Below are 26,565 nucleotides of genomic sequence, written 5' to 3'. Positions count from 1 at the left end.
GATTACTCAGTACCCACATAAGCCAAATGCACAAGGTGGTGCATCTGGAGTGTCTGGAGTTCATTCGCTAGAGGCACTGGCCCATTCTCTCTCTCTTTCTCATTCTCTTTCTCTCCCTCTCTGTCACTATCTATCTGCCTATTTCTCTCTCTCTCTCTCTCCCAATAAATAAATAAAAAACATGTTTTGGATATATTTCTATGTCAATCATAGATATTGCCAAGTATTTTCTTCTAGTCTGTAGCTTGACTGGTACCTAAGATTTTTTTGGTGGGGGAGGGTCTATGGCATGGTATGTCTGTGTGGTATGTACAGTGTGTGCACATGTATGTGCAAATGTGGCACCCTCTGTGTGCATAGAGGCCAGGGGATAGCATCAGGTGTCTCCCTCCTTTGCTCATCTGCATGTTACCTTGAGAAGGAACCTCACTGATTCTGGAGCTTATTGTTTTTATAAGCTCCAGTGATTCTTCCAGTCTGCTCCCCACAGGACTTGAGTTATAGACAATGTATAGCCATACTCAGCTACTTACATGGATACTGGGAAATCAAACTTAGGCAGCCTTCAGGTCATAATGATTATGCAGGAAGCGTTCTTAACCACTGAGCTGTCTCTCCATCCTATAACTGTTAGCTCCAAGGTGTGCAAGAGAGCTTCTCTGATTCTTTCTTTGCCTTGTAAATGAATTCCTTATAGTAAGAACAAGAGATGGTAATTTTTTATCTTTTTAAAAAAAATTTAGGCTGGAAGCCGGGCATGGTAGTGCACACCTTTAATTCTAGCACTTGGGAGGCTGAGGTAGGAGGATCGCTGTGAGTTTGAGTCCACCCTGAGACTATAGTGAAACCCTACCTCAAAAAACAAAACAAGGGTTGGAGAGATGGCTTAGCGGTTAAGCGCTTGCCTGTGAAGCCTAAGGACCTGGGTTCGAGGCTCGATTCTCCAGGACCCACGTTAGCCAGATGCACAAGGGGGCACACGCATCTGGAGTTTGTTTGCAGTGGCTGGAAGCCCTGGTGCACCCATTCTTTATCTCTCTCTCTCTCTAACTGCCTCTTTCTGTCTGTCTGTTGCTCTCAAATAAATAAATAAAAATAAAACAAAAAAAATTTTTAAAGAGAAAAAATGGGGCTGGAGAGATGGCTCAGCAGTTAAGGTGCTTGCATGCAAAGCCTAATGACCTGATTTTGATTCCTCAGTACCCACGTAAAGCCAAATGTACAAAGTAGCTCATGCATCTGGAGTTTGTTTGCAGCACTTGGAAACCCTATTGTGTCTATTCTCTCTCCTTCTCTTTCTCTCTCTCCTTGTAAATATGAAAGTATTTAAAAATATTTTTTAAAAATATTTTTATTTATTTATTTAACAGAGAAAGAGGGGAAGAGAGAGAGAATGGGTGTGCCAGGGCCTCCAGCCACTGCACACAAACTCCAGATGCTTGTACCCCTTTGTGCATCTGGCTAACGTGGGTCCTGGGGAATTGAACTTGGGTCCTTTGGCTTTGTAGGCAAACACCTTAATTGCTAAGCCATCCCTCCAGCCCTAAAAAATATTTTTTAACTTGCCATACTTTTATTGATTGATTGACTTTTTAAATGGATTTTTTATTCTATTTTTATTTTATTCCTAATCCCCTGCTCCCATTTCCCTGGGGCCCTCCTCTGTGGGGTTAGTGTGAGGTCATGAAGGACTCAATCAGTCCCTGTGGGATAGTGGGGGGACAATGCCTTAGGGCATTCCCACCACTCTGTATCTCTTAAAATCTTTCTTTACCCTTTTCCACAATGGTCCCTAAGCCATGGAAGGCCTGTTGGCAGTCTGATTTAGTGTTAAGTTCTTTGTAGCCTCTGCATTTCTGCTTTGATAGGTTTTGATTGATCACTATGTCTGCCACCATCACCCTGAAGCTGGTTGTCAGGCTAGTAGTTAGAGTAATGTTTAAATATATTTTTAAAATATTTACTTTGTTTAGACCAAAATTTATTTTCAAAACAGCAAGCGAACTCCACCTAAGAATCAAACAATATTAATAGGAAACTACAAATATATGTTATCTTTTCAGGTATATAACTCATTTTTTCATTTTGTTGTCAGCATGGCTAGAACATAAAAGTTGTTCCTTACCTATTGTGCCTATTAATAAGAGAGCTACCAGTGATCCTATATTACTTCCACGAAAGAGACGATCTCCAGCAAAAGAAGTACCAGATCTGTGTTTGTCTGATGAATGTATTCCAGTTAAAAAACCGAAAAAAGAAGAAAAACCAAAGAATGATCAAGAAGTAGTTGACAGAATAATTCAAAAGACAGCTGGAGATCACTTTGAAGTTGAAATCACAACACCATTTATTGAATCATCTGCCTCTTCAAGAATTAAAACAGTGTCTTTGGAACACAGTAGAAAAATGGAGAATGACTTGGACCTTTTGAGTGAGTTTATTATGCTGAGAAATAAATATAAGACTTGTACTTCAAAGACTGAAGTTACAGACCATGATGAAAAAGATGGTATGTAATTTGGTAATATTTTACCATACATAAGATAGGTTCTAGAATTAAGTGCCTAATTTATTATAGAAGGCAAAGATAAATGCTGTTTTAGATAATAAAATGTGTTGTATCATTTTACTTTTGGTAGAAGACATTCTAGAATAATTGTGACAGACATTACCCTTGTGAAGAGCAAAGTGAGATCTTAATGTCTGATATTATATATATATAATTTCAGAGAGAGAGAGAGTGGGCACACCAGAGCCTCTAGCCATTGCAAACGAACTCCAGATGCATGCACCCCCTAGTGCATCTGGCTTACATGGGTCCTGGGCAATCGAACTGAGGTCCTTCAGCTTTGCAGGCAAATGCCTTAACCACTAAGCCATTTCCTCTTTTTATATATTTTTGAAATTTGTTTACTTGTGAGAAACAGAGAAAAAAAAAGAGTGAGAAAGGATGGGATGGATGGACATGCCAGAGCCTCCTATCACTGCAAACAAACTCCAGATACATATGCCACTTTGTGCATCTGGCTTTTTATATGTGCTGGGGAATTGGACCCAGGCCATCAGGTTTTGCAAGAAAGTGCCTTTAACCACTGAGCCATCACTCCAGTATCCCATATACTATTTGTGAACAAAAAATACTCAGTTCTTAATGCCATGGTGGTTGTATATATTTTTCTTAAAGGTACAATGGCCTGTTGTGTCAGTACATTTTTCACAGTGAAAATGTGATGAAAACATAGAGTAGTATTTAAAGACTTCAGAATTCTTGATCCTTTATATTTATATATTTTTACTTTAAAAGTTTCTTTTTATATAATAGTACAGACATATTTAACTTAGCTTGCTTGCTGATAATTCTGTATGTTACCAAGATCATGCTAACCAACATTTGCCCAGAATTTCAGCATAACGTCTATACAAACATATGGAAAAACATAAAGAATTTAAGATATAATTAAAATAGAAATTTTATAATTTTATGAGAGAGAGAAAAAAAATTGGCATACCACGGTCTCCAGCCACTTAATTGAACTACCGATGCATGTGTCACTTTGTGCACATGTGTGACCTTGCATGCTTGCACCTCCTTGTGCAACTGACTTACATGGCATCTGGGGCATTGAACATGGGTCCTTAGGCTTTATAGGCAAGCACCTTAACTGCCGAGCCATCTTTCCAGCCCCAAAATAGAAATTATAAATGGTTTTCTACTTTCAGGTTTGTTAATTTTTGCATATTCAACTGACAATTGGGCTAAAAAGGAATCCACTCCCAAATTAACACTGATATCTCTGGTTGTCATACTTGTGATAATAACTTGCAGTGGATATATTAGCAACATAAAATGAGGAGTCACAGCAAGAAAGGAGCAAAAGATAACAATATTTTCTTGTTAAAGATACAGTTATTGTGCGCTAGAGAAATGGCTTAGTGGTTAAGGTGCTTGCCTGCAAAGCCTAAGAACCGTGTTTGACTCTCCAGATACCACATAAGCCAGATGCACAAAGATAAGGCAAGCACAAGGTTGTACATGCCTACTAGGAGGCGCAAGTGTCTAGAATTTGATTGCAGTGGCTGAGGCCCTACTGTGTCAATACTCTCTCTCCCTCTGCCTCTCTCTCTAAAATATAAAGATAAAAAAATAAATAACTATTGGGCTGGAGAAATGGCATGCCCATTCTGTTCTCCCTCTTTCTCTCTCTCTTTCTCATAAATAAATAAATAAATAAATAAATAATAATCTTGAAATCTTGAAAGAAATTATAGCTATAAGCTTACTAAACAGCTTACACAAGTAAAGTGTTAATGTTAAGTGGGAATTCTTCTGAATTCCTGATATTTTCTCAGTGTGATGTTTTTGGTCTCTAAACTCCTGCATACATTTTACCCAGAGTGAGATGAAATAATTACCTGAATAGTAAATGTGAAAAATATAGGCATAAGCTTGTAGGAATAAACCTCATAGAAAGATGAGTTATTTTCATATGTATGTCATGATACTCTTTCCTGAAAGGGAATCCTCTCCAAGACCAGCATACTTGAGGACTAGATTGGAAACTCTGCCTCATTCTTGTGTTTAGTTAGCAGATCTTTTGACTCTCGAGCTCTGTTCTCCAACTTAGTTTTTCTTAGTGATAAGGGTAATGTTTTACTTCTTAGCTTTTAACAGTTGACTCAGGCGCAAGAAATTTTATAACTTTTAGGCCCCTTAAAAACTCCCAAGAATCTAGGTCTGGAGAGACAGTTCAGTGGTTAAAGGCACTTACTTGAAAACTTGATGGCCTGGGTTCAATTCTCCAGTACCCATGTAAAGTCAGATTCACAAAGTGGCACATGTGTCTAGAGAATATTTGCAGTGGCAACAGGCTCTTACATGTGTTCTATATCTCTCTCTCTCTTTCCTCCTTCCCTCCTCTTCCCTGATATTTAAAACATCCAAGAACAGGGCTGGAGAGATGGCTTAGCGGTTAAGCGCTTGCCTGTGAAGCCTAAGGACCCCAGTTCGAGGCTCGATTCTCCAGGACCCACGTTAGCCAGATGCACCAGGAGGCGCTCGTGTCTGGAGTTCGTTTGCAGTGGCTGGAAGCCCTGGCGCGCCCATATTTTCTCTCTCTCTCTCTCTCTCTCTCTCTCTCTCTCTCTCTCTCTCTCTCTATCTGCCTCTTTCTCTCTGTCACTCCCAAATAAATAAATAAAAAATGAACAACAACAACAAAAAATAATCCAAGAACAAATATGATTTGACTACTTCTATTCAAATTATTGTGACTAGCTGGAAATAATACTTGAAGATATAATTACTCTGGATTGTATGCACTCCATTATTATACTTTGGGCTCTTTGTTCTTTCTTCCTTTTTTTAAAGGAAAGGTTTGGGTACATAGCCCAGACTGGCTTCAGACTTATGATCTTCCTACCTCAACCTCCCCAATATTGGGATTACAGATAGGTATATGCCAACATGCCATATTCTATTATTATACTTCTTAACCATGTGTTAAAATTTAGTATATATAAATGCCTCAAGATGAACTGGGGAGATGTCTCAGTGTTTAAAGGCACTTGCTTATAAAGTCTGATGGTGGGCTGGAGAGATGGCTTAGTGGATAAGTAGTGCATGCCTGCAAAGCCTTAGGGCTCTGGTTCGATTCTCCAGGTCCCACATAAGCCAGAAGCACATGGTGGCATATGAGTCTGGAGTTTGTTTGCAGTGGCTAGAGGCCCTAGCGCACTCATTCTTTCTCTCTCTTTCCTTCCCCCCCTTTCTTCCTCCCTCTCTCTGTCTCTAATAAATAAGTAAGTAAGTAAATAAATAAATAAAATATAAATCCTGATGGTGTGGGTTTGATTCCCCAGTACCCACGTAAGGCAGTACATTTATCTGTAGTTCTTTTGCAGTAACATTAGGCTCTGGTTTGCCCATTCTCATTCATTTTTCTCTCTGTCTCTCCTTGTAAATAAATAAATAAATAATTTAAAAACAAATGTCTCAAGATGGTAATATGGTTCTAAAATTATCTTATAATAATATTGATATATGAAAATTAGTATCTGGCTAAAGTAACTGTATACATAAATATATGAATCCTCTATAATATCTAGAAAAGAAAGAAAACTAATATTATTGGATACTATACCAGGTACTATGATTGCATTTTAAGGGAGGGGCATGTTGTTGGCCTGGAAATAAGATAGACAGTTAGGGGCTAGATAGATGGCTGAATGGTTATGGTGCTTGCCTGAAAAGCCTAATGACCTGGTTTCTATTCCCCAGTAACTATGTAAAGCTAGACAGACAAAATGGAGCACGCATCTGGAATTTGTTTGCAGTAGCTAGAGGCCCTAATGCACACATGCTCTGTCTCTCTCTGTATGTCTCTCTCTACATGCAAATAAAATAAAATAGGTTTTCTTTAAAAAAAAAAAAAAAGATACTTACAGGCATCAAGAGCTGACTTAGTGGTTAAGGCACTTGCTAGCAAAGCCAAAGGACCCAGGTTTGATTCCCCAGAACCCACATAAGCCAGATGAACATGATGGCATATGTGTCAGGAGTTCATTTGTAGTGGTTGGAGGCCATGGTGTGCACATTCTCTCTCTCTCTCCATATATGTGTGTGTGTGTGTGTGTGTGTGTGTGTGTGTGTGTGTGTGTGTGTACATATACATATACATATATGTGGTGTGCACATTCTCTCTCTACATATATATATATATACATACATATATACATCTGCTTCTCTCAAGTAAATAAATAAAATCTTTAATAAAAGATAGACCATTACATAAGATATGTGAAAGATGCCTGTGTTGAAAAGTAGTAAATGTTAGTCTATATAACAAAGGAATAGAGACAGAGAAGGCTTGTAACAGAAGAGAGGAATGGGAGCAGAAAGAAGGTTATGTAGAAAGTTAGAGAAAATGGTATATATCTTGTATAAATCAGAACCTGTACTGTGTTTAATTTTTACAATATTTAAAATAGGTGTATTAATCCATATTTTACATACTGAAATTAAGACTAATGTCAGAACTGAGGTTTAAACACTGAGCCAGACTGTTTTCATTTTTATCATTTATCATCCTATCCAACACAGTGTTAGGTCCATTGATCTGGAAAGTTTAATTTAGTACTGGTGTATTTCAGTGAAAAAATGATCAACTGTGTTTTTAGAAGAAAACATTAAAATAAAGCAGTATTTTCTCCTGAATGATGCAAGTTAATATTTTTGTTAGAATTTCAAGATACAGAAAAATGTTCTTTGACTCTTCAAGAAGAAAGTCCTATTGCTTATAGTAACAATACTCCAGAGAAAATTGATCAAGAAAGGGGAGAAGATAATGTGATTGAAATTCAAGCATCAGGTATGTAACATGCTTTTAAAATGCATTCTAAGTTACTTAATTTGAAAGCCCTTTCCTGGATAGCTAGAACATACTTTCTTTTTTTTTTTTTTTTGTTGTTGTTGTTTTGGTTTTTTTTTTATTTTTTTTTATTTTGAGGTAGGGTCTCACTCTAGCCCAGGCTGACCTGGAATTCACTATGTAGTCTTAGGGCGGCCTCGAACTCACAGCGATCCTCCTATCTCTGCCTCCCAAGTGCTGGGATTAAAGGCATGCGCCACCACGCCCGGCTTTTTTTTTTGTAATTTACTTCAGTTGTTTCAGAAGTGTCTTCGTCCCCTTTCTGCTTTCATTATTTTCAGACCTGGGATGCCATGTATACTGCCTCTGTCCTTCCCCATTGCCTTGCTCTTGCCCATTGATTGTTATTTCTTCCTTCATTAAAAGTGCTTCTGTCTTGCTACATGCATGAGGCTCTTCACTCTTTCTCCCTAGTTTGGAGAATAATAATAGCTTCATCATTTTCTTACCCCTGTCAGCGCAGTGTAAGTCAGTTATTACTAATACCTATGCTGATTGAAATGCTTTGTTCTATTGTAAAAAAGGTTTCTTGATTCCTAAAGCACAACATATTTAAGTATATCATTCTTAATTTTAAAACTGTAGTCTTTGGATCATTATGGTAGTCAGTGAAAATTTGAAACAGTTGTCATTGTTACAATTTTAGCTTCAGTTTGCTAGCTAACAATAGAGGGAAAAGAAAAAAAATATAATGTAATTGTCTTTATAAGGTTCTTCATACTTGTCATGTTAAATTAGTTATTAATAAGTCTTTTCTAATAGTAAGAAAGCCATATAGTCTCATACACACACACACACACACACACACACGCATGCATGCACACGTGCGTTTTAGGATTTTAACTCAAAATAATATGTATAGAAGTTCAAGTTTCCATGAAGTAACATGTTTACTTGGTTTGTCAAAGAGCATGTCCTTTTCAAAAATACTTATTTAAGGGCTAGAGAGATGGCTCAGTGGTTAAGGTGCTTGCCAACAAAACCTATTGGCCTGGGTTCGATTCCCCAGTATCTATGTAAAGCCAGATACACAAAGTGCCACATGCATTTGGAGTTCATGTACAGTGGCTGGAGGCCCTGGTGTGCTTATTCTCCCTCTCTTTCTCTCTCTATTTGCAAATAAATAAAATAAATAAATATTTTTTAAAAATATACTGATTTTAATGCTGTTATTTTTCAGATATCCAGTGCCAAGCGTACTGTCTCCTAGAAGCAATAGCTACTCCTATCTTAAAAAAACTTGTATGTCTCTGCACATTCCCTGCTGCTAACTGGAAATTTGCCACTGTTATCTTTGACCAAACAAGGTTTTTCTTAAAGGAACAAGAAAAAATAATAAGTGATACTATTCACCAAGGTAAATATAAATTAAATTAACATTATTCAAAAGGTATAAATTTATAGATGATTAAGTCAAGTTAGTAAAAGTTTAGATTATTAGGCCTGGATGAATGCTTAACTATAATGCAACATATCATCCCCACCGCCAAACCAAGACTGGAAGATGAGCCAAGTAAGGAGAAGAGACAAGGCTACCACCTGGCACTGCTGCTCAGTGCAGGAATTGAGTTAACTCCATTATTGTTAGCAATTGAACTACCATTCAGCCCTATTCCCACCTGCCTAAAAAAAACAAAATCACAAAAAATAAAACCCAAAAGATCAAACTATTTTCAGTGAACTTAGCTATGTTTTCCAAAACATAAAAAGATCTATGGAAATGCAAAAATATCCAGCACCATCAAGGTAAATTTACAATATCTGATTTCCAGTCCATCACCAGGCATACAAAGAGGCAGGAAATACAATCCAGAATAATCTATTGAAACAAACTCCAACTTTTTGGGGGGTTTTTTTTTTTTTTTTTGGCTTTTCAAAATAGGGTTTCAGTCTATCCCAGGCTGTCTGGGCATTCCTGGAATTCACTATGTAGTCTCAGAGTGGCCTTGAACTCTCAGCAATCCTCCTACCTGTGCCTCCCAAGTGCTGGGATTAAAGACATGCGCCACCACGCCTGGCTACAAATTCCAACTTTGACAAAGTTACTAGAATTATCACACAGAAAGACACTGAAATTTACTGTAATTTTTTGTATATCCAAAAAATTTGCCAGGAAGCCAGTAATTACTGTCAACATTGTAGGTCTGGGTCAGGAGAGAATAGAAAAAACATGTTAAAACAAGACAGTGGCTTTCTCCTACTCTCTTACATCCGCGAGAGTCCCCTTTCCCACTGCTCTGACTATGGGTTGAGGGATTAGAGATCTTTCTACCCTGCCATAGCATGAACACCAGGATTTTGTGATGCCTTATAGTCCAGGCCAGGACATTATAAGGGAAACAACTAGAAGCTTACCAGTTTATTGGTAACATTTTGAAATCTGATCTCCTTCTCCAGTCCATCTGCTACCATTTAGTTTTGAGTATCAGATAGTTAATGCTTAAAAAAACAAAATAGTTTTTTTTCTCTTTCTTCCCTCCCCACCCCCTCTCTTCTCTGCTTATAAGTAAATAAACAGTTTTTAAAGGGGTTGGAGATAGGCTGGAGAGATTGCTTCGTGTTTGAGGCACTTGCCTGCAAAGCCTAAGAACCCAAGTTCAATTCCCAAGTAGCCACGTAAAGCCAGATGTACAAAGTGGTACATGCATTTGGAGTTCATTTGCAGCAGCTAGAGGCCCTGTTGTGCCCTCTTATCTCTTTCTGTTCTTTGAAGAACAGTATTTTAATTATTCAGCCATTGTGGTCATAGTATTCTTACTGAGATTGAAAACATGAACAAGACAGGAAGTTTTTAAACTTGAAATACAAAGCAACAGAAGAACACAGCAGTGAAAACATTTAAAGAGCCAAGGTCCACGCTTTAAAGAGGTGGCATTATGATAGTGAATATGCTACACAAAAGAATGCAGTAATTAATTGTCCAAAAAGTAGTCTTTATGTAAAATAACAAGACATCTACCAAAAACAGTCTAGCCTGAACTCACCATCCTCCTGACTTCACTCCTCCAGTGTTGGATTACAAGTGTGTACTACCATGCCTGACTTATTTCCACAAAATGTAAAAAACAAAACAACAAAAAACTTCTGAAATAGTTTGAGCCCTGTAATTCTCAAGCTTTAAATTAGATTAGTTAAATGTGGATTGAGTGTCCAAAGGCTTTAAATACTATTGCTTAGAACTTGGAATCAATGATTTTTTTTTTCCTCCAATAAGAGTAGAAGCAAATGAATATTCTTTTGTTTTGTTTGTTTGTGTTTTTGAAGCAAGAACTCGCTCAAGCCCAGGCTGGCCTAGAACTTACCCTGTCATCCATGCTGGCCTCAAACTCATGGCTATCATCTTACCTTAGCTTCCTGAGTGCTGGGATTAAGGCTAAAGGCATATGCCATCATACCCAAACTTAATCTTCTTTATCAACAAGGGCCATCATTTATTTGTGATTGACCTTGAACATTTACTCATCCTCACTAAAGCCTATTTGATAATCCATAAAATGAGGATCATGATAAACCTTATTGATGTAATTGCTGATAAGATTCCATGAAATAACCCATTTAGCTGGATGTGGTGGCTCACGCCTTTAATTCTAGCACTAGGGAGACTGAGGTAGGAGGATCGCTGTGAGTTCAAGGCCAGCCTCATACTACATAGTGAATTCCAGGTCAGCCTGGGCTAAAGTGAGACCCTACCTTGAAAACCAAAAGAAAAAAAAAAAAGAAATGACCAGCTTATACACAATCTGGCAATAGTAAGCACACAATAATATTGGACATTATTAAGTAGATTCTGATAAAATTCTAAAAATTAAAAGTATGTTTTAAAATATATTTTTTATTATATAGGTAAAAATTGTGGAAGAGAAATGACATTCAAGTATGCTGCCCTGTTACACCTTCTGGTAACAATTAGAGATGTCCTTTTAACATGCAGCTTGGATACAGCATTGGGTTGGTAGAAAAAATATTCTCTGTTTTCTTTCTGTTAAAATATTTTATCTGAAATAGCTTATTTTTCTAAAAAAGACATAGCTGTTAAGAAATTATTTGGCTTTCTCTCCTATTATACTAGTCAATATACATTTGACATAATTATTAATATAATATATACTATATATTATATATATTGTTTCTGTGTTTTGTTTGTTTTCACACACACAAAAAGTCCTTATGAGTATGATTTAGGCATCAATGTTTTAGCAGCTGTAAAAATTAGGTATAAATGCCATGTATTCTACTCTGAAAGTTTATATGCTAGTGAAGTCACATATATAAATTATCAAAAAAAATCAAGTAAAGTTGCATAAATAAATGCTAAAAAAATTCCAGTGAAGCATCTCAAAAGAACCCTTATGTAAATGCTGAGATTTATAGGAAGGGTGAAATGAGCTCAAGCCAGGAAACAAGGAAGGATAGGGTATATTCAGTGAATATGAAAAGTGTTAAAGTTATATTAGTATGTTGTGTAGCTTAAGAGATATGGTGTTTGTTTTCTAGCTTCACCCAATTTTAAAGAAATGATATCTTCGAGGATAAAAGTTTTAACCAGATTTAAACACTACAGAGTATATGTATCAGAATGTCACAGGGTATCACATAAGCATGCACAGTTTTTTGTTTTGTTTTGGTATTTTTGAAGGTAGAATCTCGCTGTAGCCCAGGCTGACCTGGAATTGACTATGTAGTCTCAAACTGGCCTTGAATGCACAGCAATCCTTCTACCTCTGCTTCCCAAGTATTGGGATTAAAGGTGTGCACCACCACGCCCTGCAAGCATGTAGTTTTTATATATTAGTTTAAAACATAAATGTTAACTTAAAATGTTATCAGTCAATATCTTTGATCAAAATCAGATTAGCACTATATTAATTACTTTGCTTGTTGCTATTACCACCTGACAGGAAGAAACTTAAGGGAAGGAAAGGGTTTATTCTGATTTGTAGTTTCAAGGGGATGCTTTCATCATTGCGTGGAAGGCATGGTAAAAGGAGCAGGAGGCCATCTGGTCACACTGCATCCAGTTAGAAAGCAGAGGCAAACAGGAAATGAGAATAGGCTATCAAACCTCAAGGCCTGCCCCCAGTGACCCACTTCCTCCAACAAGGCTCCATCTCCTAAAGGTTCCATAACTTTCCCGAACAGCTCCAAAAGCTGGGGACCAAGAGTTCAAACATATGTGAGCCTATCCCCACCTCCCGGCGGGGGGGGGGGGGGGGATTTACATTCAAACTGCAACAAATAGATGAAATTTTAAGTCATTGTATTTGAATCTTTCAGCTTTTTAAAAAATATATTTCTTAAAAGAAATTTTACCATGAAGTTTCTCAAAATTAAAAAGACATCCATTACTTTGTCGTAATTTTTAACAGGATATTTGTCAAATGCAAAAGATGTCTACGAAAGCATGCTAGGCTCCTGTTTGGAAGATATTTGGAGACAGCTGAAGATTTTACAGTTTATTAAGGAAAAAAAGCCTGAAACCAACCATAAGATACAAGAACTGCAACATCAAATACTAAGATGGATGAAAAATCAACAGCAAATGAAGGTTAAGTATTGGATTAAAGCAGATAAAGTAATTAGTTAAAATTAGACTTGGATGTAATGTAATAATATTATTATGAGATTGATAGCATTATCTTTCCAGTACAGTTGTTGTTGGATCATATTGTATAGCAAGGAAACATTAAATTCGGAGTAAGTAAACAGTTTTCATCTAAAATCATGCTTATATTCTTGTTATTTAATCCTTTTCATGGAATAGAAATGGTCATACAATTTTCTGTTTACTCGTGTAGTTTGCTTTAAGTCAGGGGTTCTCAAGATGGAGGCAAGCAAAACAAAGAATTATGAGCATGATTCATGTTTCCTCCATTCTTTGTAAATCGTCTTTTCCTATCTCAAGAGAACTACATCTAGTGTTTTATTACTTTGTAATTCTGAACTTTTTTTCTGAAATATAAATCATCCTTTAGTATCCTTCTGCAATCTTACTAAATATAATAAGTCATAGCTTATTTAAAATTTTTTGTTCATTTTTTTTTAATTTATTTGAGAGTGACAGAGAGAGAGAGAGAGAAAGAGGCAGATAGAGAGAGAGAGAATGGGCACGCCAGGGCTTCCAGCCACTGCAAACGAACTCCAGACGCATGCGCCCCCTTGTGCATCTGGCTAACCTGGGTCCTGGGGAATCGAGCCTTGAACCAGGGTCCTTAGGCTTCACAGGCAAGTGCTTAATCGCTAAGCCATCTCTCCAACCCAAACATTGTGATTTTTTTAAAAATATTTTTTTTTATTTATCTGAGACAGAAAGATGCAGAGAAGATGAACACACTAGGTCCTCCTACCACTGTAAACAAACTCCAGAAGCATGTACTGCTTTATGCATGTACTGGGAAATTGAACACAGGCCATCAGGTTTTGCAAGCAAACACCTTTAACTGCTGAGCAATCTTTCCAGTCCTGTTGTATTTTATGACAGAAATATTTGCCATATATATGTGTGTGTGTGTGTGTGTATATGTATATATATGTTTATATATATGCATATATATTACAAAGTATATATATGCCTATATATATTACAAAGCATATATATAGGCATATATATATTACAAAATATATATATTATATATATATTTTGTTTGGTTTTGGTTTTGGTTTTTTAAGGGCTGGAATTCATTTAATCTCAGGGTGGCCTCAAATTCACAGCAATCCTCCTACCTCTGTCTCCCAAATGTTGGGATTAAAGGTGTGCACCACCATGCCTGGTGACTTTGTAAATTTTTTTAAAACGGGTTGTCTGTGTAGCCAGGCTGATCTCAGCCCCACATTCTTCTACTTCAGCCTCTTGAGTGCTGGCATTATAGTCTATCACACTGGAAATTCTATAACCTTTGTAATTATAGCAAACTATGAATAATCTGGCTGTGTAAATTTACCTAACATATATGAGGTCCCAGGTTCAATCTCCAGTACTACAATAAATAAATAAACAAACTAATTAAGTATGTAATTAAAATTTTAAACTTAAAAATTCATTCAGTGAGATATGTGAAATTATTATTTTTGACCAGGTACTGATAATTATAAGAATGGATTCTGATGAAGAAAAGTATTTGCTCATTAAAATCCTTAAGAAAATAGAAGGTAGGGACTTTAAAATTAATCTTCATATGATTACAAATGTTTGAACACAAAAGAATATATCTACCTAACGAGCTTTTGTAATTAAAGTGTTAAATTAAGATACCATAAAATTCACTATTTAAAAGTAGATAACTGGGGCTGAGGAGCTGGCTAAGTGGTTAAAGTACTTGCTTGCAAGGCCTGATGGCCTGGGTTCAGTTCTCCAACACCCAGGTAGAACATGCATCTGGATTTTGTTTGCAGTAGCAGGAGGTCCTGGCCTGCCCATACTCACTGTCTTTGTCTCTCTCTCTCTCTCAAATAAATAAATAAAATATTTTTTAAAAGTAAAGAACTCAGTGGTGCTTTTAAATTATAAAGTTTGCTGTAGTTTGGTTCTCCGGTTATCAAACTTTTCATCAGCTATTTAACTGACATAAATTTGTAATGTAAATATATTATAATGGATTTATATGTATTTTTTTTTCTTTTTTTCGAGGCAGGGTCTCATGCTAGCCTAGGCTGATCTGGAATTCATTATGGAGTCTCAGAGTGGCCTCGAACTCATGGTGATCTTCCTATCTCTGTCTCCCGAGAGCTGGGATTAAAGGCATGCGCCACAACGCTTTTATATGTATTTTTATTAACATTTAACAACTTTGGTGCTGGAAGATAGCTTAGTCAATAAACAACTTGCTTCAGTCATGAATACCTGAGTTCAATCCCAAGACCTACATATATGCTAGGCATGGTGGTACTTGTAATCCCAGAGCTGGGGAGACAGTAGATCCCTGGAGCAATGTAGTCAGCCAGTTCAGGCTAGTGAGAGACCAAGCCTAAATAAAAGAGGCAGCTAGAATACTTAAAGATGGCATCCAAGACTATTCTCTGGCTTCCACATGCTTGTTCCCACATGTAAATGTGCTCCCAACACACATGCCCACACACATACACGCATACATGAATATCAAATGAACATGTACCACAAAAATTCCTTTTATTGATTGCCTACTAGTTGATAAATAATATTGACTGCTTACAATTTTTTGTGTTTTGTTCTTTTGTTTTTCAAGGTAGGGTCACACTCTAGCTCAGGCTGACCTGGAATTCACTGTGTAGTCTCAGGATGGCCTTGAATTCACAGCAATCCCCCTACCTCTGCCTCCCAAGTGCTGGGATTGAAGGTATGTGCTACCACATCCAGCTTTGCTTACAACTTTTTAAATATTTTTATTTATTTGTAATCAGAGAGAGAGAGAATGGGTGTGCCAGGGCTCCAAAGGCTGCAAACAAACTCCAGACACATGTGTCACTGTGCATCTGTCTCTATGTGGGTACTGGGGAATTGAACCTGGGTCGTTAGGCTTTGCAGGCAAGCACCTTAACTATGGAGTTATTTCTCCAGCCTAGCTGTTTAAAATTTTATTGATAGGTTTTTGTTTTTGTTTTTTAATGAGCAAGAGAGAATTGGCATGCTAGGGCCTCCAGCCACTGCAATCGAACTCCAGACTTGTGTGCCAACTTGTGCACATGTGTGACCTTGTGCATTTGTATCTCTGTGCATCTGGCTTATGTGGAACCTGGAAAGTTGAGCATGGGTCCTTACACTACACAAGCAAGCATCTTAACCACTAAGCCATCTCTCCAGCCTAATAGGTTTTATTAACTCAGTTTTTATAAGCAAGTGCCTTTAATTGCTGAGCCATCTCCCAAACCCTACCTCAGTTTTTTTTTTTAAAATAAATTTGGCCAGGCCTAGTGGCACACGCCTTTATTATTATTTTTATTTATTTGAGAGCAACAGAGAGAGAGTAAGAGGCAGAAAGCAAGAGAGAGAATGGGCGTGCCAGGGCTTCCAGCCACTGCAAACGAACTCCAGACGCTTACGCCCCCTTGTGCATCTGGCTAACGTGGGTCCTGGGGAATCGAGCCTCGATCCGGGGTCCTTAGGCTTCACAGGCAAGTGCTTAACCGCTAAGCCAACTCTCCAGCCCGTTTTTTTTTGTTTTTTTTAATTAAGTAGAAACTTTGTGTGGACACATCATTTGTTGGTACCATTTCCCTTTTCCCTACCCCCATTTCATTGAAGGCCCTCCTCCATGAGATGCTAGTATTCATCATGGAGTTGTGGCAGCAGCAGTCATTGTGTGTGGGGGGGGACAATGCTTCTAGATATTCCCTCCCCATCCCTGGCTCTTACAGTCTTTCTGTCCCCTCTTCTGTAAAATTTCCTGAGCCTTGGTGGGTGTGCTTTAGTTCTACTTTAATGTTGAACTTTCAGCAGCTTCTGGATTTCTGCCTTGGTGCATTTGGAGTATCCTCAGTGGCTATCGCCATCATCCTGGCACAAGTTGTCAGGCTTGCCCAGGAAGCAGCACTCTTGCTCATCTCATCAACTCCTTTGTAGTTTCACCTGGGCTCTAGCTGATGTGCAAGGGGTGGTTCATCTCATGTTACAGAGTCAGCTATCTATTCTTGTGGTGTTGATAAACTTTGGTTGTCCTCAGTTTCCATTACCTTCTGTAAAAGGAACAGATTCTTCAGTGGAGAGTGAGTTCAGCATAGGTTAAAGAGGATAAGCATAGTTAGTTAAGAGATATTTTGATAGGTGTAGCCTCTCTTTTGGCCAGTGACTAGTGGGAATTTCCATTTGGAATCCATGATCCTGGTATCCATACTATTCTGACTTGGTTCCCAATACCAGCTATGAGTTCCTTTCCACTGACCAGGTCTCTTGGTCAATTAGAGAGGCATTGGTTACCCACTTAGGATGGTTCCCACTATTGCATGGGTGTGTATACCTTATCAGGCTGGCTGCTTTTGTATAGCAGTGTCCCCTGCTTGCTCACAGTGCTGTTGGCTATTTTCCCCCAGCAGCTCATTTAGCACTTTCCATTACTGTATGGACTAACCAACTGAGAACTGGCTTCCTTCTGGACTCCAGCCAGATAGCTCCATGTTCTATGTAGGCAGCATTGTCTTCAGCAATAGAATCTTACCAGGCTGGAGGGATGGCTTAGTGGTTAAGGTATTTGCCTGAAAAGCCAAAAGACCCAGGTTCAGTTCCCCAGGACCCATGGTTAGCCAGATGTACAAGGGGGTGCACGTGTCTGGAGTCTGTTTGCAGTGGCTGGAGACCCTGGCACATTCACTCTCTCTCTCTCCCTCTCCCTCTCTCTCTCTTCCTCTCTCCCTTTCTCTTTCCCTGTCCCTCTTTCTCTGTCAAATAAATGAATGAATGAATATTTTAAAGAGGTTCTTACCTTTTACCTCAGGCAGGTAATCAAGTGCTTTGACAGAATCCTGTCTTGTTTTGGGGACCTCATAGGACTCTCCAACCAACAATTCATTGTAGGTTGTAACCAATTTATGAGTAAGTTTTTTTGTTTTTTTTTTTTTTCTTTTTGCCACAGCACTGAATTTCATTAGGGATTTCATTAAGGTTAAATCTCTAGGGATGAGAACCAGGTATGATGGCACATGCCTTTAATCCTAGCATTCAGGAAGCAGAAGTAGGAAGATAACCATGAGTTCAAGGCTACTCTGAGATGACATAGTGAATTTCTGGTCAGCCTGGGCTAGAATGAGACCCTGTCTCAAAAAACAAAATCTCTAGGAATGAGGGAGTCCTACTTAGAGGGCAGCTGGAAAGCCCATGAAGCCTCCTTAGATCTCATAGTGAACCACTGGCTCAGGTTCTTTGGTGGGATCACCACCTCTTTCCAGGTACAGATTGCTATAGGGATATTGCTTTGGCCCCACAGGCTAGTAGCTTTGGAACATTTCTCCCATCTATAACATGAAAGTCATGATGGCCACAAAGCCAAAGAGCTGCTTATACATGACATTCCAAGAAACAGGTATGAGGGATGTATCCATGTGGTTCTTGACATACATGTCTAGGTCCCAGTGTAATGGTTCTCCCCAGTTCAACCACAAGTCTGAGTGGTCCCAGTTATACCGGGGATCCCTCTCGTGCTGTGAGCAGTCAGGGAGCTTTGGATAGTCACCAGGATTTGGTAAGTAGTCCTCCATAGACATGTTATACTTCTTGGCAGCAGCAGTTTTTTCTCTGGGGTCCTAGGATAGGGCCCCAGCAGCATGTCCTTGGTAACATGAGAGGCTGTCCGTGCCCCCAATGCGAGTTGTCCTTTGCAGCCACCGGACACCCAGAGCCCCTCCTTTGGCCACTGCCATCTTCACCTTCTTTCCCTAACTCAGTTTTTAAAAATTATTTATTTATTTACTTATGAGAGAGAGGGGGGGAGAGAAAGTATAGGCACACAAGGGCCTCCATATGCATGCCACCACTTTGTGCAACTGGTTTCATATGGGTATTTGGGTGTCTGACTTTGCAAGCCAGTGCCTTTAACCACTGAGCAATCTCTCCAGTCCCCTTAACTCAACTTTATAAATAAAAGTCATGTAGTATGCCAGATTTCACAGATAGTAAGTGAGGAAATCAAAATTTGAACCTAGTTTTTTCTTATTTCAGTTTTGTGCTTCAACTTTTTTCTCAATAATGCCTCCTCTTTCTACCTGGAGCTGTGGAATCTGTTGTTTATATGCAAACTCTGTCTACTTGTCACTGAAATCCAACGTGGATTCCCATATGCTACTACTTCCCCTGTATCTCTCTCATATAGAAAATGATTATATATAGTCTCTCTCTCTGTCTACACCCATACACATGTACACACACACACCCCTATGGGTAATGAAAAGACCATTATTTGTTTTCTATTTTCATTTCTAACACATTATTCCTGGTCAATACCTGTCATTCATGGAGAGTTGTCTGTCTGGCTCATGACCTGCCATTATTCTAGGTGTTTCTAATGTCTTTAATGTGAACAATCCATTCAATAGCATAGCATTATAGTTTCATTAACACTCAAAAAATTTTACTCATCTTCCCGTCACTTCTTTGTTATGCAAGGACCTTGTGGTAATGTAGAACTCTCCCACTTCTGAACTTTATATAAATTAGATGCTCTGTGTATACCTTTAGCTTTTTCATGCTCTTCATCATCATAGAAATCTATAATCTGTCAAATCCCTTTCAATTTTTCCTTTTTTTCACACTCTGTATTTTCACCCATCACTTCAGTCAGTCTTTTTCATCTCTTGTACTATCCATGTAAACTTTAATCCTGAGCCAATCAGTATGTTTGAAATATACCACACACCTAACCTGGTTGGATCAACTCACATAACCATATAGATTGGTGCCATTGCAACTCATCGTATTTGAATTTACCTAGGTTTTTTTTTAATTATTATTTATTTATTTGATAGCGACAGACACAGAGAGAAAGACAGATAGAGGGAGAGAGAGAGAATGGGCGCGCCAGGGCTTCCAGCCTCTGCAAACAAACTCCAGACGCGTGTGCCCCCTTGTGCATCTGGCTAACGTAGGACCTGGGGAACCGAGCCTCGAACCGGGGTCCTTAGGCTTCACAGGCAAGCGCTTAACCGCTAAGCCATCTCTCCAGCCCTTACCTAGGTTTTAAATACTTCTAACAATCTTTCTAATTCTTCTTATGAATTTTAAATTTTTGTTTTATTTGAACATACCTAGGTTTTAAACATTTCTTAACAATCTTTCTATTTCTTCTTGTATTTTTAAAAAATGTATTTATGAAGTAATGCACCATTAAGGCCAATGTATTAAAATTTCATTTTAAAACATTTTCTCATATCATTTTAATGGCGTTTTCACACATCCTTAGTTTTGGTTGATCCTCTTCCCATCTTCCCCTCCTCCATCTGCCTACCCCTCATGCCCACCCAAACTGCTTTCCCCCAATGTTCTCCTTTTCATTTTAACAGCTTGTTCCCTACTCTCCCTGTCTCTCTTGAAGCTCCTTCACATAGACCCTCTTCTAGCATCCTGTCTATACAACACTCAATTCCCCATGAATATACATATATAAAATAGAAGCTAACCTCAGTTAATACATATTATTTCCATTCAATTCATCTCCTGCAAATTTCATAATTTTCAGTTTTTATTATGACTGAATAAAATTGAATTGCATATGTGTGCCACATCTTCATTATTCATATGCTGATAAACATCTAGACTGATTCCATTTTCTTGCTTCTGGGAACAGAACAGCAATAAGTATGGATGAACAAGTATCTCTGTAGTAGGATTCAGACTCCTTTTGGTTTCTGTGAAACTTCCATGCTGCTTTTTATAGTAACTACACCTAGATTGCCATGTGTTACTTGTTTTCTTAATGATTGCCATTCTGACTAGAGTGAGATGATGTTATAGTTGTCTTTGCATTGCTAGCACAAAGCACCTGACCAAAAGCAGCTGATGGGAAGAATATTTTTATTTTGGCTTACAGTCTTGAGGGGAAGTTCCATAACGGCAGGGGAAGGGTGGTAGAACAGAGGCTAGACATCATTTCCTGGCCAACATAATGAAATTAGGTGTACCCATGTTCAGTGCACATATATTTATAATTGATAGGTTATTCCCTTAATCAGTATGAAGTGACTTCTGGGTAGTTTTGATTTGAAGCTTGTTTTATCAGATATTAGAACAGTGACACGTGCTTGTTTCATAATGCCATTTGCTTAGAATATATTTTCCATTCTGTCACCTTAAGGTAGTAAGGCAGTATCTGTATTTTTTTATGTTGAGGTGTGTTTCTTGGAGACAAATAAATGGAACTTGGCTTTAAATCCAATCTGCTAGTCTCTGTCTTTTTATTTATCTTTATTTGTATTTATTTGAGAGAAAGAAGCAGATGGAGAGAGCATGGGTATGCCAGGGCCTCCTGCCACTATAAATGAACTTTAGATGTATGCATCACTTTGTGCATCTGGCTGTGGGTATCAGAGAATTAAACTCAAGTTGTCAGGCTTTGCAACCAAGTGCCTTTAGCCACTGAGCCAACTCTCAAGTCCTAATATCTGTCTTTTGACTTGGAATTGACACAGTTAGTGTTCAGTTATTATTAAAAAGTGTGTTAATTCTGGCCATTTTGTTAATTTCATGAGTACTTAGTGTTTTCCTGTTCCTCACTTACTTTACTATTATTCAAACATGATTTACTCCTTCTTGTAGCCTCATGGATATGTTTGCCTTTCTCTTCCGTCTGAACAATTACTTCAAGTATCCTCTGTAGAGCAGGGTTAGTGGCCATAAATTTCTTTAGTCTGTTTATTTTATTGTTTTATTTTATCTATTTTCTCCTGTGCATGTGTGTAGTTACTGTGATGTGGTGTGTGTATGCAGACATAGGTACCCTTTGTGTGTGTATGCAGAGGCCAGAGAACATCTGGTATCCCTCCTCATTGCTCATCCACTTGCTTTCTTGAGACAGAGTCTCTTACTGATTCTGCTTGCCATTTTTGTGAACTCTTAACAATCCTTGGGTCTCTGCTCCCCATGGGCCTGGGGTTAGAGGTGTGGGTGGCTATAGCGTTGTTGATGTGGGTACTGGGGAATTGAACTCAGGCAGTCTCAGGCTTTCTTATACCTTTACGCTTGTGTGGAAACTACTTTTAACCACTGAGCCATCTCTCCAGCTCAAAGCCTATTTTATTATGGAAAGTTCCTTTCTCCTTTAATTTTGACAGACAGATTTGCTAGGTCTGGATAGCCTGTATTTCTTTTTTTTGTTTAATATTTTGTTTTTAATTTGTGCACAGGTGTGTGTGTGTGTGTGTGTGTGTGTGTGTGTGTGTGTGTGCACGTGTGCGTGTGTGTGGGGGGGGGCGAGGTTCCAGGGCCTCTTGCCACCACAAACAAACATGACACTCTTGAGTCACTTTTTGCAGCTGGCTTACATGGGTGATTTGAGAATTGATCCCAGGCCAGCAGGTTTTGCAAGCAGGTACCCTTAACTGCTGAGCCATCTTGCCTCCCTGCCTTCCCAATTTAAAAAAATTTTTTTAGAAAGACAGAGAGAGAGAATTGGAACATCAGGGCCTCAGCTGCTGCACTTGAACTACAGGTGCTTGCACCACCTAGTGGGCATGTGCTTCTTTGTGCTTGCATCACTTTGTGCATCTGCCTTACGTAGGATCTGGCGAGTAGAACATGGGTCCTTAGGCTTCACAGGAAAGCGCCTTAGATTCTAAGCCATCTCTCCAGCCCCACTCACCACTTTTAAAAATATATTTTTATCTATCTATTTGAGAGAGAGAGAATGGGTACACCAGGGCATCTACATTGGTACTGGAGAATCAAACATGGGCCATCTCTCCAGCTCTCTTATTTTTTTTGTGGGGGGGGGGCAAGCTCAGGCTACTGGGATTCCAGATGTGAACCACCACATACCTCACTAGACTGCATTTTTTTTTCCAGTCTGGGTTCAGATTGCAACTTGTATCTTATTCATATTCCATTTATTTTTCTAATCTTGGGAAGATGGATTGATATACATTAAAATTCAAAGATTCTTTCATTGAAATTTTTTATTTTATTTGTATTTATTTGAGAAAGACAAAGAGGGAAAGAGAAAGAGAATGGGCACAACAGGGCCTCCAGCCACTGCAAATGAATTCCAGATGCATGTGCCACCTTGTGCATCTGGCTTATGTGGGTCCTGGGGAATTGAACCTGGATCCTTTGGCTTTGAAGGCAAGCACCATACTGCTAAGTCATCTCTCCAGCCCAAGATTATTAATTGTGTCAAAATGTTAGGAGGTTGTCAATAGAAAGTATTTAAAGAAAGGTCATATTGGGCTGGAGAGATGGCTTAGCAGTTAAGGTGCTTGCCTGCACAAAGTGACACATGAGCCTGGAGTTCGTTTGCAGTGGTAAGAGGCCTTAGTATACCTGTTCTCCCTCTATCTCTCCCATTCCCCATTCCTCTGTGGCTTTCCTTGCAAATAAAAAAAAAAAAAAAAAAAACATATTTTTTTAAGCCGGGCGTGGTGGCACACGTCTTTAATCCCAGCACTTGGGAGGCAGAGGTAGGAGGATCACCATGAGTTCGAGGCCACCCTGAGTCTACATAGTGAATTCTATCTAGGTCAGCCTGAGCTAGAGTGAGACCCTACTTCAAAAAACAAAACAGGGCTGGAGAAATGGCTTAGCGGTTAAGCGCTTGTCTGTGAAGCCTAAGGACCCCGGTTCGAGGCTCGGTTCCCCAGGTCCCACGTTAGCCAGATGCACAAGGGGGCGCACGCGTCTGGAGTTCGTTTGCAGAGGCTGGAAGCCCTGGCGCGCCCATTCTCTCTCTCTCCCTCTATCTGTCTTTCTCTCTGTGTCTGTCGCTCTCAAAAAATAAATAAATAATTTTAATACATATATATATATATATATATACATGCATATTTTTTTAATTAGGAAAGTGCTGAGCAATATTAGCATTTTAAACAAACAGGTTTGGTTAAGTAAAGGAATGTTTTGTGAAGAGCTGAGGAAATTTTCCTGTTGCACACAGAAGAATTCTTAATGGGTTGCCTTCTTGGATGTCACTTAAGATACTTAACATATTTTTAATATCCCTTATTTAGGCTTCAGGCTGACCTCCACTCCCTTTGCTTTTGGCACCTGGAAGTATATACCATTATTGTTCTCATGTCTTCATTTCAACAATGTCTACTGGCACAAAAATCTCAAATCTACAAACTGGCCAATGTTTTTAGCCTCTTTCCAACTGACAAATATCCTTAGTGATTAGAAGCAAACTAGGCCCTTTTTCTAATACCTGACACCTTGTAAATGTTATAGCTAACAAAAGTACACTTAAAGATTATAGAATTAATTTGGACTGGGTTTGGCTATTATTTTTAATTAATTATGCTTACAGAAAATAATCTGAGGTAACAGAGTTTTAAAATTTATTATATTTCATTTAAATAGTAAAGTAAGAATTTATATGATTTATATTTTTAGATGCAGAAGTGTATGATGCCAAATAGGTCTTTTGCTTCTTATGTAGCCAGTAGAAACACACACATATCACATTGAAATATAGTCCATTGCTGTTTTAGTTATATAATTTAAATATTTGTCTAGAGAAAAACAAAAACTTATCATTTTTTTACTAAAGAAGATTAACTGCACAGTTAATGAGTATTTTTAAATATATTTTATTTATTTACTTCAGAATGAAAAAGAAGCAGGGGTAGAGAGAGAATAGGTGCACCAGGGCCTCCAGCCACTGCAAACGAACTCCAGATGCATGCACCCCCTTGTGCATCTGGCTTATGTAGGCCCTGGAGAATCAAACCGGGGTCCTTTGGCTTTGCAAGCAAACACCTTCACCGCTAAGCCATCTCTCCAGTCCAGTTAATGAGAATTTAACAGTCACTTTACAATGAAATTTTTGATCCATTTATTTGTGTTTTTATTTATTTGAGAGAGAGTATGAGCACACTAAATTCTCCTGCTGATGCAAACAAACTCTATATGCATGTGTCACTTTGTGTGTCTGGCTTTATGTGAATATTGGGGAATCAAATCCAGGCCATCATGCCTTGCAAGCAAATGCCTTTAACTGCTGAGCCATATCCAACTTTTTTTTTTTTTTTTTTTTTTTTTGAGATAGGGTCTCACTTTAGCCGAGGCTGACCTGGAATTTACTATGTAGTTTCAGGCTGGCCTCAAACTCACAGTGATCCTCTTACCTCTCCCTCCTGAGTGCTGAGATTAAAGGCACGTGCCACTATGCCCAGCTCCCACTTTTTATTTTCTTTTTTGACATAAGAAATTTAGACTTGATCTATATGTATACACATCCTAGAAATATTTACTGTTTTAAACTTTTTGATATACTAATAAAAATGATTCAAGAAATTGTATTTTAAGCAATGTTCAAAAGATCTTTAGTTCAACTTTAGGAAAGCTAAATTTATGACATACTTTTAAAAAGCTTAACAAAACTCTGAAAAATTTTTTGAAAAATAAAAACCTCTTTCTTTTCCAAACAGGTTTATCACTGACTATTTTCTGTTCAAATGAAAGAAAAGATTTCCTGGAACCTAAAGGTGGCTTAAATGGGTAAAACTGTGTTGATTTAACTATAAGGAGCAGTTCCTTAGAAAAAGCAAAATTTCTCCTAGAGTTTAGGCAGCTCAAAGATAGAGTTCATCTATCATGAGTGATTCATTGAGTTTGACTCCTAACACCTGGAAAAAACTTTCTCTTAGAATTTAACTTAAGAAGCTTAAGAAAATCTGAAACAGGGCTAGAGAGATGGCTTAGCGGTTAAACGCTTGCATGTGAAGCCTAAGGACTCCGGTTCGAGGCTCGGTTCCCCAGGTCCCTCATTAGCCAGATGCACAAGGGGGCACACGCGTCTGGAGTTCGTTTGCAGTGGCTGGAAGCCCTGGCGCACCCATTCTCTCTCTTTCCCTCTATCTGTCTTTCTCTCTGTGTCTGTCGCTCTCAAATAAACAAATAAATAAATAATTTAAGAAAATCTGAAACAAAATCTTTACTCCCTTCCTGAAAAAATACATTACATAGAACAGTGTAGCTGTCATTATTGCCTTGTGTTACATGAAATTAGTATATAGAAACTTAGTTTTGAAATTTAATATTCCTGTTGTTATCATTAGTACTGTTAGTATAGATACCCTTCTTATAAAACTGCTAACAGTTTCTTTGCTCAGCTTATTTTTTTTATGCGAGAGAGAGAACTGGTGCGCCAGGTCCTTCAGCCACTGTAATTAAACTCCAGACATGTGCACCACTTTGTGCACATGCATGACCTTGCACATGCATCATGTTTTGTGGCTTACATGGGATCTGGGGAGTCAAACATGGGTCCTTAGGCTTTGCAGGCAAGCACCTTAATCACTAAGTCATCTCTCTAGCCCCAGTTTTTTTTTAACAGTTATTTTCTTTTTTATATGTTCTTACTTTCTTCTATAGTCTCCTCCCTGGAAATTCTTTTAAGTGAGAAGCCTGGTAATAATAGAGCAAATTTTGGCTTTTAAAATGTCTTTATTTTGCCTTATTTCACATAGAAATGATCTCTCTCTAATATAGAATTCAAATAATTGAAAGCATTATAAATCAAATAGAAGCCTACAA

The 26,565-nt window shown here is 38.3% G+C and overlaps 1 protein-coding gene and 1 pseudogene across 1 annotated transcript in view; one reads left to right on the top strand and one right to left on the bottom strand.

Moving 5' to 3' along the window:
• Shoc1 (shortage in chiasmata 1) overlaps positions 1–26,565 on the top strand; it is a 104,276-nt gene that overhangs the window by 50,901 nt on the left and 26,810 nt on the right. Inside the window, exons 12-18 of the mRNA XM_004657009.2 lie at positions 2,096–2,509; positions 7,248–7,367; positions 8,608–8,784; positions 11,271–11,375; positions 12,794–12,972; positions 14,501–14,573; positions 25,458–25,527. Of these exons, the coding sequence (XP_004657066.2) occupies positions 2,096–2,509; positions 7,248–7,367; positions 8,608–8,784; positions 11,271–11,375; positions 12,794–12,972; positions 14,501–14,573; positions 25,458–25,527 (1,138 nt within the window). The remainder of the gene's footprint in view (positions 1–2,095; positions 2,510–7,247; positions 7,368–8,607; positions 8,785–11,270; positions 11,376–12,793; positions 12,973–14,500; positions 14,574–25,457; positions 25,528–26,565) is intronic.
• Positions 18,219–18,749, bottom strand: LOC101595928 (annotated as a pseudogene).

The sequence above is a fragment of the Jaculus jaculus genome, chromosome 1 (assembly GCF_020740685.1).
Source record: "Jaculus jaculus isolate mJacJac1 chromosome 1, mJacJac1.mat.Y.cur, whole genome shotgun sequence".
Classification (NCBI taxonomy): domain Eukaryota; kingdom Metazoa; phylum Chordata; class Mammalia; order Rodentia; family Dipodidae; genus Jaculus; species Jaculus jaculus.
Note: the sequence above shows the minus strand (reverse complement) of the source record. Positions and strands in the feature narration are given on the sequence as shown.